Genomic DNA, 15,174 nt, shown 5'->3' with positions numbered 1-15,174 from the left:
AGCTACACACGAGGACGCATGAGTGATGTGCAGGGTAGATGGGTAATTACCTTGTCTAGACAGTCTGGGCGAAAAGCACTTTTTGAAAACATTGCACACTTCTTCATCCAGCCACAGTGAATGAACTCTCTTTGTACCACAATGGGGCTAAGATTCATTCAAAACCACCATAAACCATTCTCCCTGCAGTTAAGGGAAGTTATCAGTGGCCTACAGACATCTGGAGTAAACTCTTACTATAACCCATGATATAACTTGGCCATGGTGGAACCAAAATGGATATTCATATTGGGATCTGTTCTGCTAAAACAGTATGCAGTACATGAAAGTGCTACTAGGCTACATGACAATAAAGTAATCTAAATGTGAAAACAGGTAGACATAAATATAGCTATAGATATAGATATAAATATAGTATAAAGATATACACTACCATTTAAAAGATTTAAAAAATGATTAATACTTTTATTTAGCAAGGATACATTGATTAAATTGATCAAAAGTGAAAGTAAAACCATTTGTAATGTTACAAAAATGTATCACAGTTTACACTGATAATAATGAAAAAAATTACAAAGCACCAAATAAGCATTTAAGAATGATTTCTGAAGGATCATGTGACACTGAAGACTGAAGTAATGATGCTGAAAATTCAGCTTTGCCATCCCAAGAATAAATTACATTTTAAAATATGTGAAAATATAAAACAGCTGATAAACTAATGGCCAAATAATTCCCCAGTGTCAACATCTGATGGCTCAAAGCAACACAAACACAGCTACACAAAAAGTCACACACTAAGGGTGTGTTTGGTCCGATTACAACGGACTCTGGTGCTGTTGTTCTTCTAGTGCAGTTCATTTAAACAAGTGTGAATGCTGCCATTCGCTGCAGATCTTTGTTTGTGTGAGTGATGAGGGAATTCTTGGTGTTGTTTTGACTCATTTACACATTTTATAAGCTCTTCACGAGTTCTCAATAAGTACGCACTTACAACTAGCACTTTTAGCCCGGCACACGGCATTGTTTTGGATTTTCGTTAAGTTCAGCATCACAATTTATACATGCTGACATGAAGATCATACTTCATATGGAGCACAGAGCCCTAAGCCGTTCCATTCACTCAATATTCATTAATTCATTGGACTGATGCCGGACAATGGTGTTAGGTAATTACTGAGGTTTGCCTTTTTGAGTTTGTTGGTATTCTGCCATCCCACTACTGTACTGTAAGTGGGGCTCTGTACAAAAACATCTGAGGTGCCATCTAACAGGTGACTGACCATAACAGAATGAAGGACTTGTCAACTGGAGTGGTTAAAGTTAATGAGACTTGTAGAGGAAATTACAGCCTGGATATTAATAAGAATAATATTTAAGTGGTGTGTTGTGAGTAAAAAGGAGAACATGAGCGGAGAATTGCATGCCCAGTCGTTTGAAAGAGAGAAGTGCAGACAGCTTGATCATGAGATTAAGAGTAAGAAAAGACAAAATAATGAGGGAGATGGCAAGAAATTATTAAGCAAAAATGCAAGGAGAAGGAAAAAGAAAGAGAGTGGCTTTAAAGCTTGCCTTTCTCCTCCAGCACTCTAGGGTGGTTTTCAGTGGCGTTTTATTTATAATTGAATGTAATGTGGGGAGATAAAGTCAGCCCAATACGGCCTGCCTCTCCTAAGCACTTCATGCCACATTACGTTTTATTCATCAAATTAGTTTTACTTGGGTTGGTGTCCCCTGAGCCAGCTTTAAAAGGTTTGGATGAAAGGACTACATTAATTTCTACCACTAATCGGTTACACAAGAGCTGTACTGACAGCTCTCCCCTCCCTGCGTTATAAAGTCCTCCTTACATCCCATTTCCATTCACATAATCCCTCCACACAAAAATTAAGAGAAGAAAAGAGGCTCTGGCCTCCTTCCCCTCTGATACCATTTGTTAAATCTTGCTGGATTGTGGGTATTATCACCCTGTAAAAACTGCTAATACGGTTAGGAAAAATGACTCATGGTCTCAGATTTTTCCTCATTTGTCTGTTTAAGGCTTTATGCGGCACATTGAGGATGGAGAAAAGTACAGAAATGAATGAGAGTCAAAAGCCACTGGCTAAAATATTCACAAACATACTTTACGTGCTTTAATGTGAGAATATTACAGGTTGCTGATCCCAGTTGGAACACCTAGGCATTTCAGTGGCAACTTAAAGTTATGAGTCTTATGACAAAAATATGTTACTGACATAAATCCAATAACTTATTATTCAGATACGAATTAATTTTGATGTGAAATAAAAGTATAATATAATATAATATAATATAATACAAAAGTTTAGGGTCAGTAAGATTTTAATGTTAAGTCTATATATATATATATATATATATATGTAATTTATTCCCGTGATGGCAAAGTTGAATTTTCAGCAGCCATTACTCCTGTCTTCAGTGTCATATGATCCTTCAGAAATCTGTCTAATATATCGATTCGGTGATCAAGAAACATTTTTTTATTAATGTTCAAAACGGTTGTACAGCTTAACACTTTGTTGAAACCGTGATACATGTTTTTAGAATTCTTTAATTATAAGAAAGTAAAAGATCAGCATTTATTTGATTTTCATTTATTTATTTATTGTAACAATGCAAAAGTCAATTTAATGCATCCTTGCTGAATAAAAGTATTAATTTCTTTCAAAAACAACAACAAAAAAATCTTACTGACCTCAAATTTTTGAACAGTAGTGTGTCTTCTATTGATATATCTTTTCAATAACCAACTATTTTCAACCAGGTGTCCAGCTAGCTATTATTAAGACCACCAAGCAGTTAAGGTAACACTGGCTTCTCCCTGTGTTTACTTGTGGTTATCACATCTACAATGTCCTTACTGAAGCAGAACATGAGTCCATCTCTCATTCTCGACAAGCCCTGCCAGGTTGTCATCTACATAGGGAGCACTTCTCTTCGTGCTGTATCTCTCACCAGACTTTCCTCTTATCATGCAATTAAGCATGACATGCAAAAGGTAGGGAGGAATTTACAACTGATTAACAGAACTGGCAATAAGCCAGTGTGAAAGATGTTTCTTAGAAAAAGAACTTCTGAGGGTTCCTGAATGTGCAAAGCTTCATTACACATGGCAACAGGTGGCAAAATAACAATCAGTGGAGCGTAGAGAATTTTTTGTGCTTGTATTTTTGGTTCTGACTGTCACAGTTGATCAGAAACTATGAAAATCAGATGTACGGGTAAAAGTTGAGGAACTGCTGGCAAATGAAGAACATTCAGAGACTTTTTTTTGCATTGTTGAGATGTGACCTTTTCAACAGTGAATGAACTGATACTAATGAGGGAAAGGGTGGTACTTACTTCAGGAGGGAATGTGGTGGAAAGCAGAAGGCACCATGGCTGATGCGGTCAATGATGTTGAGTGGAATCTTCTGGATCTGCTCACAGTTAAGCATGACAAAGTCATACTTGCAGACAAGGAGGTTGTTCTCTGTGATGAGCACCAGACGCTCTTTCTCATTGTTCCAATGATCGATCCTACACAGGAAAAGGGAAAGAGCATTAAAAATATGGGTATTACTTGTAAAGATGCACAATATAAAAATTCTGGCCAATGTCAGAGCCAAAGCCTTTGTGGGCAGTGCTCTTTTGCATTGAAAAGACTGAATTGTTGTGAACATGGAACAAGCCGCAACTGACAAATGCTTTGACTAGTGCTGTCAGTCACGGGAAAGCCCCTTAAACAGATTTTTTATTATGAACATCAGACTGACCTGAAGTAAAATGCTAAATCTGAATGCAGGTACTAAACTCGCTCACTCGACCTCTTTCTCACAATACTCTTCTACATAATACAGTAAGCTTCAACGAACAATATAAATTAAGAACAAACAGTTTACGTTGCTAAAAATGGTTGCTAAGGGTGTAGTGTAGTGATACACAGAACTGTTGGGTGAAGCGGTCATAGCCGTGTTTTATCGTGAATAAAACACAGCTATTGACCAATCAGAATCAAGGACAGGAACTAACCATTATATATATATATATATATATATATATATATATATATATATAAAATGTCTAATTAAATTGAAATATAAGATATTCAACTGTCTTAAATGCTTTAAATTAATTGCATTTCAATATTATAATGTACAGTATGAAAAACTGCTTTTTATTTTGAAATTTGAGGATTAACAATGTTATTAAATTATTCATATTTTTAAACATTAACATCATTACATGATGGTAAAGGTAATCTGAATCTACACATATTGGAAATGAGCATATACCACTACTAAAAATCTTAACTGGTATGATATAGATACATATTGTGCATCCCTATTAACTTGGGTGTTGGAGTATTTGCCATACTCAACTTCAGAGCAGTTGTCAGTTTGTCACATAAGAATGCTTTTCTGCTGCAAAACTGAGATGATGTGCTACTGCTCTGCTGCTTCACACTGAAATATGTCTCAATGGTGTGTTTGTGGCAGTCTGGCAGGAACTCCAGAGTGCTAATCGTTTACAGCATCTTTAATTAACATGAGTTTGATTCTCTAGAACATGTTAGCATGGGTCCCCTACCGGGCCCGACTGCAGACCTCTGCTGTGTTGCATACAGTACATCAATGTAACTACACCAGCACTGGCCTACATTCCCATAAATCTGTCGCTCACAATCCTTCTACAGCTTTGATCAAGCACAGAAGGATTCTAAAACAAGTTCTTGGACATATGTTAATTTAGAGTTTGACAGATTAGTTTGGCACATGTAGATGAATGAATCTTGTCACAGTATTGTTTCTATTTCAGTTATTCTAAATGGCAAAAGCAGGCTTTTTCATGTCAAGTATGATGATCCCCTTGTGAAGGACCCCTTGCCTAAAATGTAAAGACAGATTTCCATATATAAAGACACCCTTATACTGTTTAAAATAGTTGCCAAAAAATGGCTTTTATATTGTCACTGCACTAAAGTCAATAATCAAAATGTTATGTAGAAAATATTTACTTTGTATTAAACTGACAATGTATCTTTTATTCTACCCAATGTAAGAGTACAGTTAAAAGCAAAATTCTTGAACTTCACTGTGACAAGAAAGGTGAGTTCCTCCACACAAAAATTTCTATAAGCATGTGGGTCTCAATTATTTAGGCCTACATATTCTAAAAGCTTCAAAATTTCTGCAATTGCCTTTGGCATACTTCTTAAAATATGTATGCCTACATTTTTAAATCGCAGATGTTATGCCAAAACAAAGATATGTGCTTGGAAAATGCATAACTGATGCATAAGCAACTTTTTTTTATAAGAATTTTTTTTTCTTTTTTTTTTTCAAAATACCAAAGCTCATTTCTTTTGTCAGTGCTTTCGCTCCAATTGGCCAGTGAAAAGTGTATGTATGGAGAGCTCCTGCCCATGAGACAAAAACAGCGAGAGGTTGTGCATGTTCTCCATTTCTTAAAACTTTCTCTCAGCAAGGAATTGTGAAACTTACTCAGTGATGACAAGGTAAAACACACAAGACTTGTATTAAGATGTATATACTTCTATGTGCATGTATTCTCTTTTACTCACAACATCAGATCTGGGGATTTCCCAAAAGCATCGTTAACCAACTTTGTTCGCAAGTTCCAATGAACTCTATTCGTAACGCCGGAACTTGCAACCATGGTTGGCTTTGGGAAATGTACCCCTGGACAGTGACAGAAACAACACATGAGACACACACACAGACACACAGACACACACACACACACACACACACACACACTGTCTATGTTTACTGGTTTACTATCCTTGTAGGGACTCTCCATAGATGTAATGGTTTTTATACTGTACAAACTGTATATTCTATCGCCTAACCCTAACCCTATCCCTAAACCTACCCATCACAGAAAACTTTCGGCATTTTTACATTTCCAAAAAAACATCATTTAGTATGTTTATTAATCCATTTCCCCAATGGGGACTGCTGTCTGGTCCCCACAATGTAGGTGATCTCAGGTTTTACTATCCTTGTGGGGACCATTTGGCACCATGTGATGAAAGAACTAAATGAGATAATATAAGCATGTACACACACACACACTTTTACATGGTACTGTAAATTTTTGTAAGAGCTTATTTTACATTTATTTTAAATTATGCACATAATGTGGGGGTATGCACAGGGCAAGATAATGCATTTAATGTTATATGAATCCTTTGATAATGAACACAAGTGGAATACTAGACTATTTAAAGCTAATTTAAGGCTAACTAACCTATATATTATGTCTTTCAAATGTCTTTGTTTTGACAGCACAAAAGCCAAGGAACAGCTAAAACTATCTCCTACAATGTCTTCCATAAGAAATTTATAGCAGTCAAAAAGCATGAATTCCATGAACTTCATCTTTTGTTCAAGCCTAAGCTCAAACCACAGAGCTGCTCAGGCATTGCTGGAAATAAGTCTGTGTGTGTGCACACTTCTGGGTACCAGTCCAGAGCATGGGAAATATAATATATATTATTAATTATCACAGAGCAAGGCCTTTAAACTGTTTCCTGAAAGCCTGCTCAGAGACAGATAGAAGTTGACATCTGCCAACACATTTATCAAAATGTATTTTAGCAGCCCCATTCTGCTACCTGTTTATTTAATTTTATTTCCTGTACATTTTACTTATTTACAGAACACAGAGTGAGATAATGGATTGCGGCCTGGAGTAAGCACCATGTGATGAAAGAACTAAATGAGATTATTTTTACTCCACATGAATGTTGCACGTTAGCAGAGCAGTTAATATATGGTTACTTAAAAGTGCTCTTAAATTAGGGTATTTTCTTTCAGTGAAAGAGAAAACACTTACTCAGTCATAAGCCAAACACTCAGAACAGGACCATCTTCTGTGGGATTCACCAGAGATTTAACATCTTCAAGGCCTTGGTCCAATGTTCCAGGCTAAAATGTGAGACAGCAAAACAATTCAACTTCATTAAGTCATATTACAACCAGTGGCATCTGTACATTAGGGGCTGGTACGTTAGGTGGGACTCTAGTTAAAATATTGTTTTCCGCAAATTAAACTTGTTCTGAGTTTCTTAAACTTTTGTAAAACTCTATTTGTTAAACAATGTCTGTGATGTTAAAGCCAACTGTTTACATTTTTTCAGTAAATCATTGGAGAAGTGGAGAATGTCACATCCCTTTTATTCGAAGTTCATATAACAAAAATTATTCAAAAAGGTGTGTTTGACGCTGACCAAATATTAGCATTTCATAATGTTCTTGTGCCCAAATACAAGAAACGTTGAAATGGATTAAAACGTTTTTTAAAAAGTAAGCCTTGATGTGATTTCCAATGAAAATTAATTCATATGCCAGATGTATACTGAAAAGTTCCTACAAATTACCTAATGTGACTTTCATTGGTGAGAGTCAGTTTGATTTAAGTGTAATGATTTGATTTAAACTATTAATTGGTGTTGTGCCACACCAGGAACACAGAGCCAAAGATGCCACTGATTACAATGTAATAAATATTACATTATTTCAGAGAAAGTGGGATGAGTGATCCCATTTCACAACCTTCACAAAACAAATTATATGGTCTTTGAGCTGACCAACAGACACTATTTGCTAATCAAATTACCTCAGGTAGACTGAGGAAATAGAAAACAGGAAGACAGATTTCAGTGATCTGCAGGTGAGGAACATAAGTTTTACTGAATTTTGGCAGTCAGTACTGGATGAGTAAATTGTATTAGGACTATCATTGTTTGCTGAGTAGGAGGATATTGGTATTAAAAAAGGTGTTGTCTGCAGCCTTCTATTGTACTGCAAAGCAACCATGATTTGTTTGCACCACACCTCTCAATATACAAAAGAAGTGTAGATTAGCTATGTGTCAGAAAAATTACAAACACAGTAGAACATCAATTTGCGGCCAACCCAGAAAACGGAGCCTTCAGTGAGAAAAAAGAGAGACCAGTTAGAAAAAGTATAGACATTACCCTGAGGACAAAAAATCTCTTGACTTTAAACTGTTCTGCGGATGATTTCCATTTAGCTTTGACCTCTGAAGTACGTGGAGAGGGGGTTGTTTCTGCCTTGGCCTCTACAGGAGATGCACTGGGTGTACTGGGTTTGTCTGTTTCACTGGGAGGTTGTTGAGGATGTATGTCCGGTTCCGGAGACTTTTGAGCTTGCTGTTCCAAGTCCACAGACTTGAATGTCTCCTCGTCTTTCTCTGACATAGTGACCTAAAAAGATAAGGTTGTTTGAAAAGCAATCATTAAAAACACCCATAAAGCATAAACGATAGATACGGAATTTATAAGTTTAACAAGCAAAACGTGTCGTAAACGAAAAAGGCTCAGACTGCACTATTCAGCGATATGAAACATGCAGTTCGATCATAGTTCGATTCCCAAACAATGAATCTTTTGTGTCGGTTCATTCTAGTGAATAAGCAATAGTGTCAGATATCCAAACACTTATGAATCAGTTTGACTCACTCACTGATGAATCACTTTCGTCATGTCTGAAATAAAATGAACCAAGAACTGTGTGATGTTGTCATGCTGTTAGAAACCCATGAAACGTCTTGTAACACAAATCTTTTTGCAAGAACTGTATTACTTTTATTTCCGATTTGTTATCTTTTCTGTTGAAATTATCATTTGGCAACACACTCCTGAAGGCTATAAATGCCGTAAACGTTTATTTTGTCGTCCTAAATAGTATTAAAAGGATCGTTTATGGAATATAGCAATTGAAACCAGTAATTGTTATAATTTCCATCTCTATTCTGTGACAACAAAAATTAATCGAAGTATATGACACTGCTTAAGTTATTATTATAGATTTATTATGAAATGCGGGGAAGAAATGTTGTATCTTACCGATGTTGCAAGAATTAAATCAACCTGCTATGTTTCTACTAGACGGTTGGACTGCGCGTCAGCTGCACCAGAAACTATTTCCTACTTCCGTGATATTCCGTGATGACCTGAAGACATGGGCGTTGAACAGAAAACGAAACCTCCCTACGATCACAGCAACTGCCTCGCTATAGCTACAGTATGTAGGCTACAGCATTGATTCCAACCACAAGTAGGCTAACAGGATTTTTATGTAGAACCAATTAGTTCATAAGTCTCTTCATCTCAATATCTAATTCTGGACACCTTAAATAAACAGACTGTGGGAACACAGTCTTTTACTTTCCCATCTTTAACATCAATAATTCAACTAGCCCAAGCCACCCACATTTCTCCAGATACACAATAAGACATAACTGGCAACTGTATTTTTCTCGACAGCATTTAGGATTTCACACTTTTGCTTAATCTTCTGGCAGTGAGGGGCATGGATAGCCTACAATTTGTCCCGCATGCTTTTCACATACTGGCCTCAGACACATTGTGCAGTTTACTCTTGTTTTATGCTCATGTTCCACCTTAGACATGTCCTCCCAAAAATACCAATTCAAGCAGCTAATCGAATCCCTCAAATATTCAGTTAAACAATTATTTGAGTGGGATGTTTGGGGTTTGCATTCTTGAGCATTTGAGCCTCCCATAATGCATCAAAAGGCTTCACCATTCAGGTGTCATTTTCCATTCCTGCTAATCGCTTTTGACGTGACACGCTTCATGGCCACACGCCGCTCTTTAGCTGGCCTGTTAGAGAAAGCTATTCAACTTGCTGGATGGGAATTTAAAAAAAATAAAAAATGAAATCTGTGCAGTAACAATTCCCTTTCAAAAGCATATTAACTGTGTGCATGTGTGAGAGAGACACTTTGTAATGAATTTTTTTTTCACTCCCCCGCATGATACAATAAGATTCTATTTTCAAATGCATCATCTAAGTAATACACTCAGCAGCCACCACAGAGCAGCTTTTGCATTCAGCTCAAGTCTAAATTGCTTTGTCACGAACTCTTATTAGCTTGCAAACTAAATATTGTGTCAGTAATTATCTTATTACTCTAATATAATAGAACCTGACTCTTCTAAGGCAGATGGCTTTCTAGGAAGAAGACTAACAGAGCATTCTTCAAACAAGATACTGTCTGTGGTCTACAGATCAAACTGCATTTTGTATCATTAGGGCCCGAGCACCGATTGTGTGAGGACCCTATTGTAATTGCTCGGTCAATTCTTCTTCTTCTCCGAAATGAATCGCTTTTTTGAGGCTCTAAACATGCTCAAAAACTCATGAACCATTGCACACGCATCAGAAGTGGTGAAAATTTACGTCTGATATGGGTTTCAGAATTAGGTGTGGCAAAATAGCTTGATAGCGCCACCTACAAAATTTAAATTAAGTGCCCTTTGCGCAACAGTATGTTTCACAAAGGCTAGGTATGAAATTCGGTAGACACTTGTAACAGCCCAATACCAACAAAAAAGTCTGTTGTTGCAAAATCTGAAAACCAAAGAGGAAGGGAGATATTTAGAATTTTCTCTGCAAAAGTTTTGCAGTTTTTGCCATTTCCAGACTTTGTATTTTAACAAACTCCTCCTAGAGCTTTAATTACATCAACATCATATTTGCTCAGTCTAATCTAAAGGCCTTTGCAACGTTATATTGCGAAGATCTTGAGTTTTCACTGAAGGGCATGTCTGTAGCGGCCTGACAAAATTCGGTGTTTCGCCATGAAACAGGAAGTTGTTGTAACTCGGGCATACAATGTCCGATCTGCCACAAAATTCACATGTTTAATTAGAGTCCTGGCCTGAAGACATCTCCATGCCAATATTCAGTTACAGTCATAGTGCCACTTGCTAAGCAACAAGAAATGTCATGTTTTACACTGTGATTAACTCCTCATTGAGATTTAACCAGAACAACATCATACTTGGTCAGTCTAATCTTAAGGGCTTAGTGATGTTAAATTGCAAAGATCTTGAGTTTTCGTTGAATTGTGTGTCTGTGGCGGCCTGACAAAGTTTGATGTTTCGCCATGAAACAGGAAGCTTTTGTAAGTCAGGCATACAGTGTCCGATCTGCCCCAAAATTCAAATGTTTGATAATAGTCTTAGCCTGAAGACATCTACATGTTATATTCAGTTGTAGTCAAAGCGCCACCTGCTGGCAGCAGGAAATGTGGCACGGCAAAATAACTTTGCCATATTTCTCCTATATTTACACGCTTAAATGCATGTCGCCCTTTGTTCACTGTTTTCCTAAGGCCTCGGGGTGGCAGTGGCCCCGGGTGCGAGGGCTCTTTCATCGCTGCTTGCAGCTTTAATTCTTACTGTATTCCTGTAACACAGATCTTATGGGTCACTGAGAACTAGGGTATTCACATCTACCCTGGATTTGTCATATTATGTTATTTGAACCCTGATGTTTGGGAACATATAATGTATTTTGTGTATCCACAATGCGCATCCTCCATATGCGTGATGTTAAACCGGATAAGATTTGATGACCCATAAAGCGATGAAATTTCCCCAGGAGCTAGGAATAAAATAACTTTATTAACCACGGAGAAACATTATAAATTATGCTTATTTAGTGAAGTAAATGACAGTGGCTTAAACAGCACGCAAGAGGGAACTTGAGGAAACGTGACGTCTCATTCTGGATTGTCAGACATTGTAAAGTCAGCTTAATTGAAATGAACAGGCTCAGTGCAGCTGAATAATAATCCCTAACAAAAACACTGGACCATGTTTTACCATCTGCTCAACACAGTTGTTAATTTTCCTATATACACCATTGCAGCATCATTATTTACATCAAGGCTGTTTGTATATAGACAAATGAGGTTGTGGATATTCAGAGCAGAAAACAAGAAAACCTCATATGCCTCTTTACCTGTCAAAAAAATACATTCGCATGATCGCATGACCCCTTTATGTGCCCTTTAGATACTGCGGAATCATTTATATGTGTGCACACTGCACGTGTATTTTGAGTTGTGTTCACCGTCCACAACTGCTGTTTTGGAACTAGCAAACCTTTGCAATAGCCATGTGTTCACTTGCTGCTCAAATGCCTCGTTGCACAGCTTAAGCATGTGGCGATCTTCTGTCTTTCCTGTATGGGCGGAGACGCTGTAATTCAATTATACGACTGCATGTTTATCCTTGTTGGGCCAAATGCCAGTGAAGCTTAAATGAAGTTCAGGACAGTGCGCCTGATCAGCAGATGCTGTACAACCTTAAATGCCCCGGGGGCGTCCGCAGCTGTGTTTACTGAGCAAGAATGAGCTGAACTGAGTGTGGTGGGAATGTATGTTGTTTGCATTTGTGCGACTGTATTTATTGTTTAATATGAAGATTATAAGCTTGCATGAGTGTGTACAGGGTTTCTGAGGCAGAGTGACCTTTGCCACTGGTTATGTTGTGCAAGGGTGTAAAGGCATGGTTATGAGGCCTCATTAACTTTGCAGTTGATCACTCAGTTGGATGACATCCAGCAATAACACCATGCGCAACGCAGTAATCTGTCCCTCTTTAGTCGTACGTCACATTTTTTTTTCTCTATGCAGCTCTACCCGTAACCTCTGCTCTGCCTATTTTTATGATTTAGGAGGTGCTGTTTTATTTCCGACATTCTTCTGGGTTCCCAATTGAGAGTGAATTCCAACATGATTCAGCATTAACTGCCTCCACAGGATTGGGTGCTTTTAGTGAAAGTACTTTAGTAAAGTTGAAAAACAGTGTTTACAAAGTTCTTTATAGGAAACATAAATTTTATATATATATATAGCCTATATTTATATATATTATATATATATAGCCTCGAGTACCTTATTGCTTTTATAAAACGGTTACCACACAATACAAATATTAAAGCCAAGAATACGTAACAATGCAACTTTCATGAAGTAAACTCTTACTAAAAGCCTTCCTTCCACCGGAAAAAATAGTCCCTGACCATGAACAGCAACAGAAGTTACATTATTACACCATTAGATGGCGGCAAAAACTGTCTTTATGAGTGAGTCAGTCAGTAGCGAAGACTTTTACATTTGAAAAGATGGAATTGTTGTGAACACGGAACAAGACGCAACTGACAAATGCTTTGACTAGCGCTGTCAGTCAAGGGAAAACCCCTTAACTGTTAAAAGGACAAGATAATACATCAGACATTTAAACAGATTTTTTATTATGAACATAGGACTGACCGGAAGGAAAATGCTAAATCTAAATGCAGGTAATAAACTCGCTCACTCGATCTCTTTCTCACAATACTCTTCTACATAATACAGTAAGCTTCAATGAACAATATCAATTGAGAACATACAGTTTACGTTGCTAAGAGTGGTTGCTATGGGTGTTGTGTAGTGATACACAGAACCGTTGGGTGAAGCAGTCATAGCCGTGTTTTATCGTGAATAAAACAGCTATTGACTAATCAGAATCAAGGACAGGAACTAACCCTTTTTTAATATATATATATATATATATATATATATATACACACACACACACACACACAAACAAAAAATTATATGTATATAAATAAGTTTGTAAACACTATTTTTAAAGACGCTATATGGATATATGGAATTGAGTATATAGGAGATCAAAACTGCATGTGGATTAAATTTTTGAATAATTTTTCTCTAACTCAGTGCTAATTTTGCTAGTACTCTGACCCATATTATCACTGCTCCCAGGGTTCTGACCGTGCAGTAACCTGCCTCTTCAGCACCTTGGCCTTGCCCTGATATGTCTGGAGGGTATGGTTTTATGCTCATCCATCTGTATTCCACTTGAATGTATCACATCAACACTAGAGCAGAAGACAAGTAAGGGGCAGACAAGCTACCGTGCACAGCGGTACAGTATCCCTGTACATGGAGAGCTAGAACATTTGACCAGAGAGTCCAGAGAGACCTCTTCCAAATGACTGCTGACAGCTACCTCTCCTGAAAGCAGCTCCTCAGAGTCAGCCAGTATGTCCAGGAAGGTAAACAATGTTGCACAAGCTGATGTGACGCAACTTAGTCTGCTGCATTGTGACAGAATGTGACAAATGACTGCAAAGGAACAACAAATCTTTCAAATGTGAATCACTGGTGACATTTTATAAATAATGGACAGCAATTAATCACCATTTAATTTAGTTTATGTCATTTATTTCACATTCTATTGTTCATTGGTAATTGTCATTGTTCATTGTTGCTTGCTCAGTTGTAATTTAAAAGACAAGAGATATTCAGTAATATTATCGATTTAACTGCACTGAACTATCGGAAGAGAAAAAAATTTGAACTGAATTGAGTTGAATAATGACATTACCTTCGACACTATTATTGAACTAAACTGAATCAACACTGACACTATTGCCTTCTATAGAGCTGTTTATTGAAATTGTTTCATTATTAATGAACTTTGAGACAGATATTGAACCGAATCGAAACAACACTGAACTAAATTGAGCTGAATAATGACACTATTATCTTCTGTAGACATGCTTTTACATCTTGGCTTTTGAGTCTGACCCAGGAGAGAGCTAATTATTAGTATTTTAAGTTGTGTTTGTATTGTATTTGTTTGGTTTTCTCTGAATGCTTTCTACAGCACTTTGGGCTGCACTTGTGGCAGTAGAAATGTGCTTTATAACTAACTAACTAACTAACTAACTAAATAAATACATAAATGTGACTTGACTTGGTCATATTCATTCATAATACAGTACATTAAAATGTTAATTTAGGCAACTTGAAATGATAAATGTATTATATAAAATTTAGCATTAACCCAGATTAATCAATGCTGTAAAATTATAGTTTATGATACCTAATGCATTAACTAAAGTTAAAGAATCAAACCTTATTGTAAAGCGTTGTAGAATCATTAAATTGCTGTTCCTCAAATGGAATAATTATTTATTCTTTAATTATATATTTATATTTTTAATAGAGAGGATATGAATTCATATGAATATTACACATCAGAACTGAACCTCCTTAGAAGGCATCAAGCTGTTAAAAGAACCATCTGTTCTATTTATAGTATAACATTAAAGAATAGAAAACCCTGACATACTTTTCCACTCTCAGCATTTCCATAGTTAGAAACTGAAAACATGAATGGTGAATAACACCCAGACTTCATTGTTTTTATTATTTATTGTTGTCTAAATGCTGACCTCTAGCCAAAACCCCAGTAAGCCAGCACTCATCAAAGACAAAATACGTGTAGTGTCAGAA

The 15,174-nt window shown here is 36.8% G+C and overlaps 1 protein-coding gene across 2 annotated transcripts in view; it reads right to left on the bottom strand.

Moving 5' to 3' along the window:
• tprg1 (tumor protein p63 regulated 1) overlaps positions 1-15,174 on the bottom strand; it is a 52,579-nt gene that overhangs the window by 13,923 nt on the left and 23,482 nt on the right. Inside the window, exons 1-4 of one of the 2 annotated variants that reach the window (XM_051897516.1) lie at positions 8,897-9,058; positions 8,006-8,254; positions 6,862-6,953; positions 3,364-3,540 (exon numbers count right to left, since the gene is read on the bottom strand). In XM_051897516.1, coding sequence (XP_051753476.1) covers positions 3,364-3,540; positions 6,862-6,953; positions 8,006-8,248 — 512 coding nt within the window. In that variant the 5' untranslated portion in view covers positions 8,249-8,254; positions 8,897-9,058. Of the gene's footprint in view, positions 1-3,363; positions 3,541-6,861; positions 6,954-8,005; positions 8,255-8,896; positions 9,059-15,174 lie in introns of those variants that run through there. The other variant, XM_051897515.1, reaches the window with a different exon arrangement.

Source organism: Ctenopharyngodon idella, chromosome 6, assembly GCF_019924925.1.
Source record: "Ctenopharyngodon idella isolate HZGC_01 chromosome 6, HZGC01, whole genome shotgun sequence".
NCBI lineage: Eukaryota > Metazoa > Chordata > Actinopteri > Cypriniformes > Xenocyprididae > Ctenopharyngodon > Ctenopharyngodon idella.
Note: the sequence above shows the minus strand (reverse complement) of the source record. Positions and strands in the feature narration are given on the sequence as shown.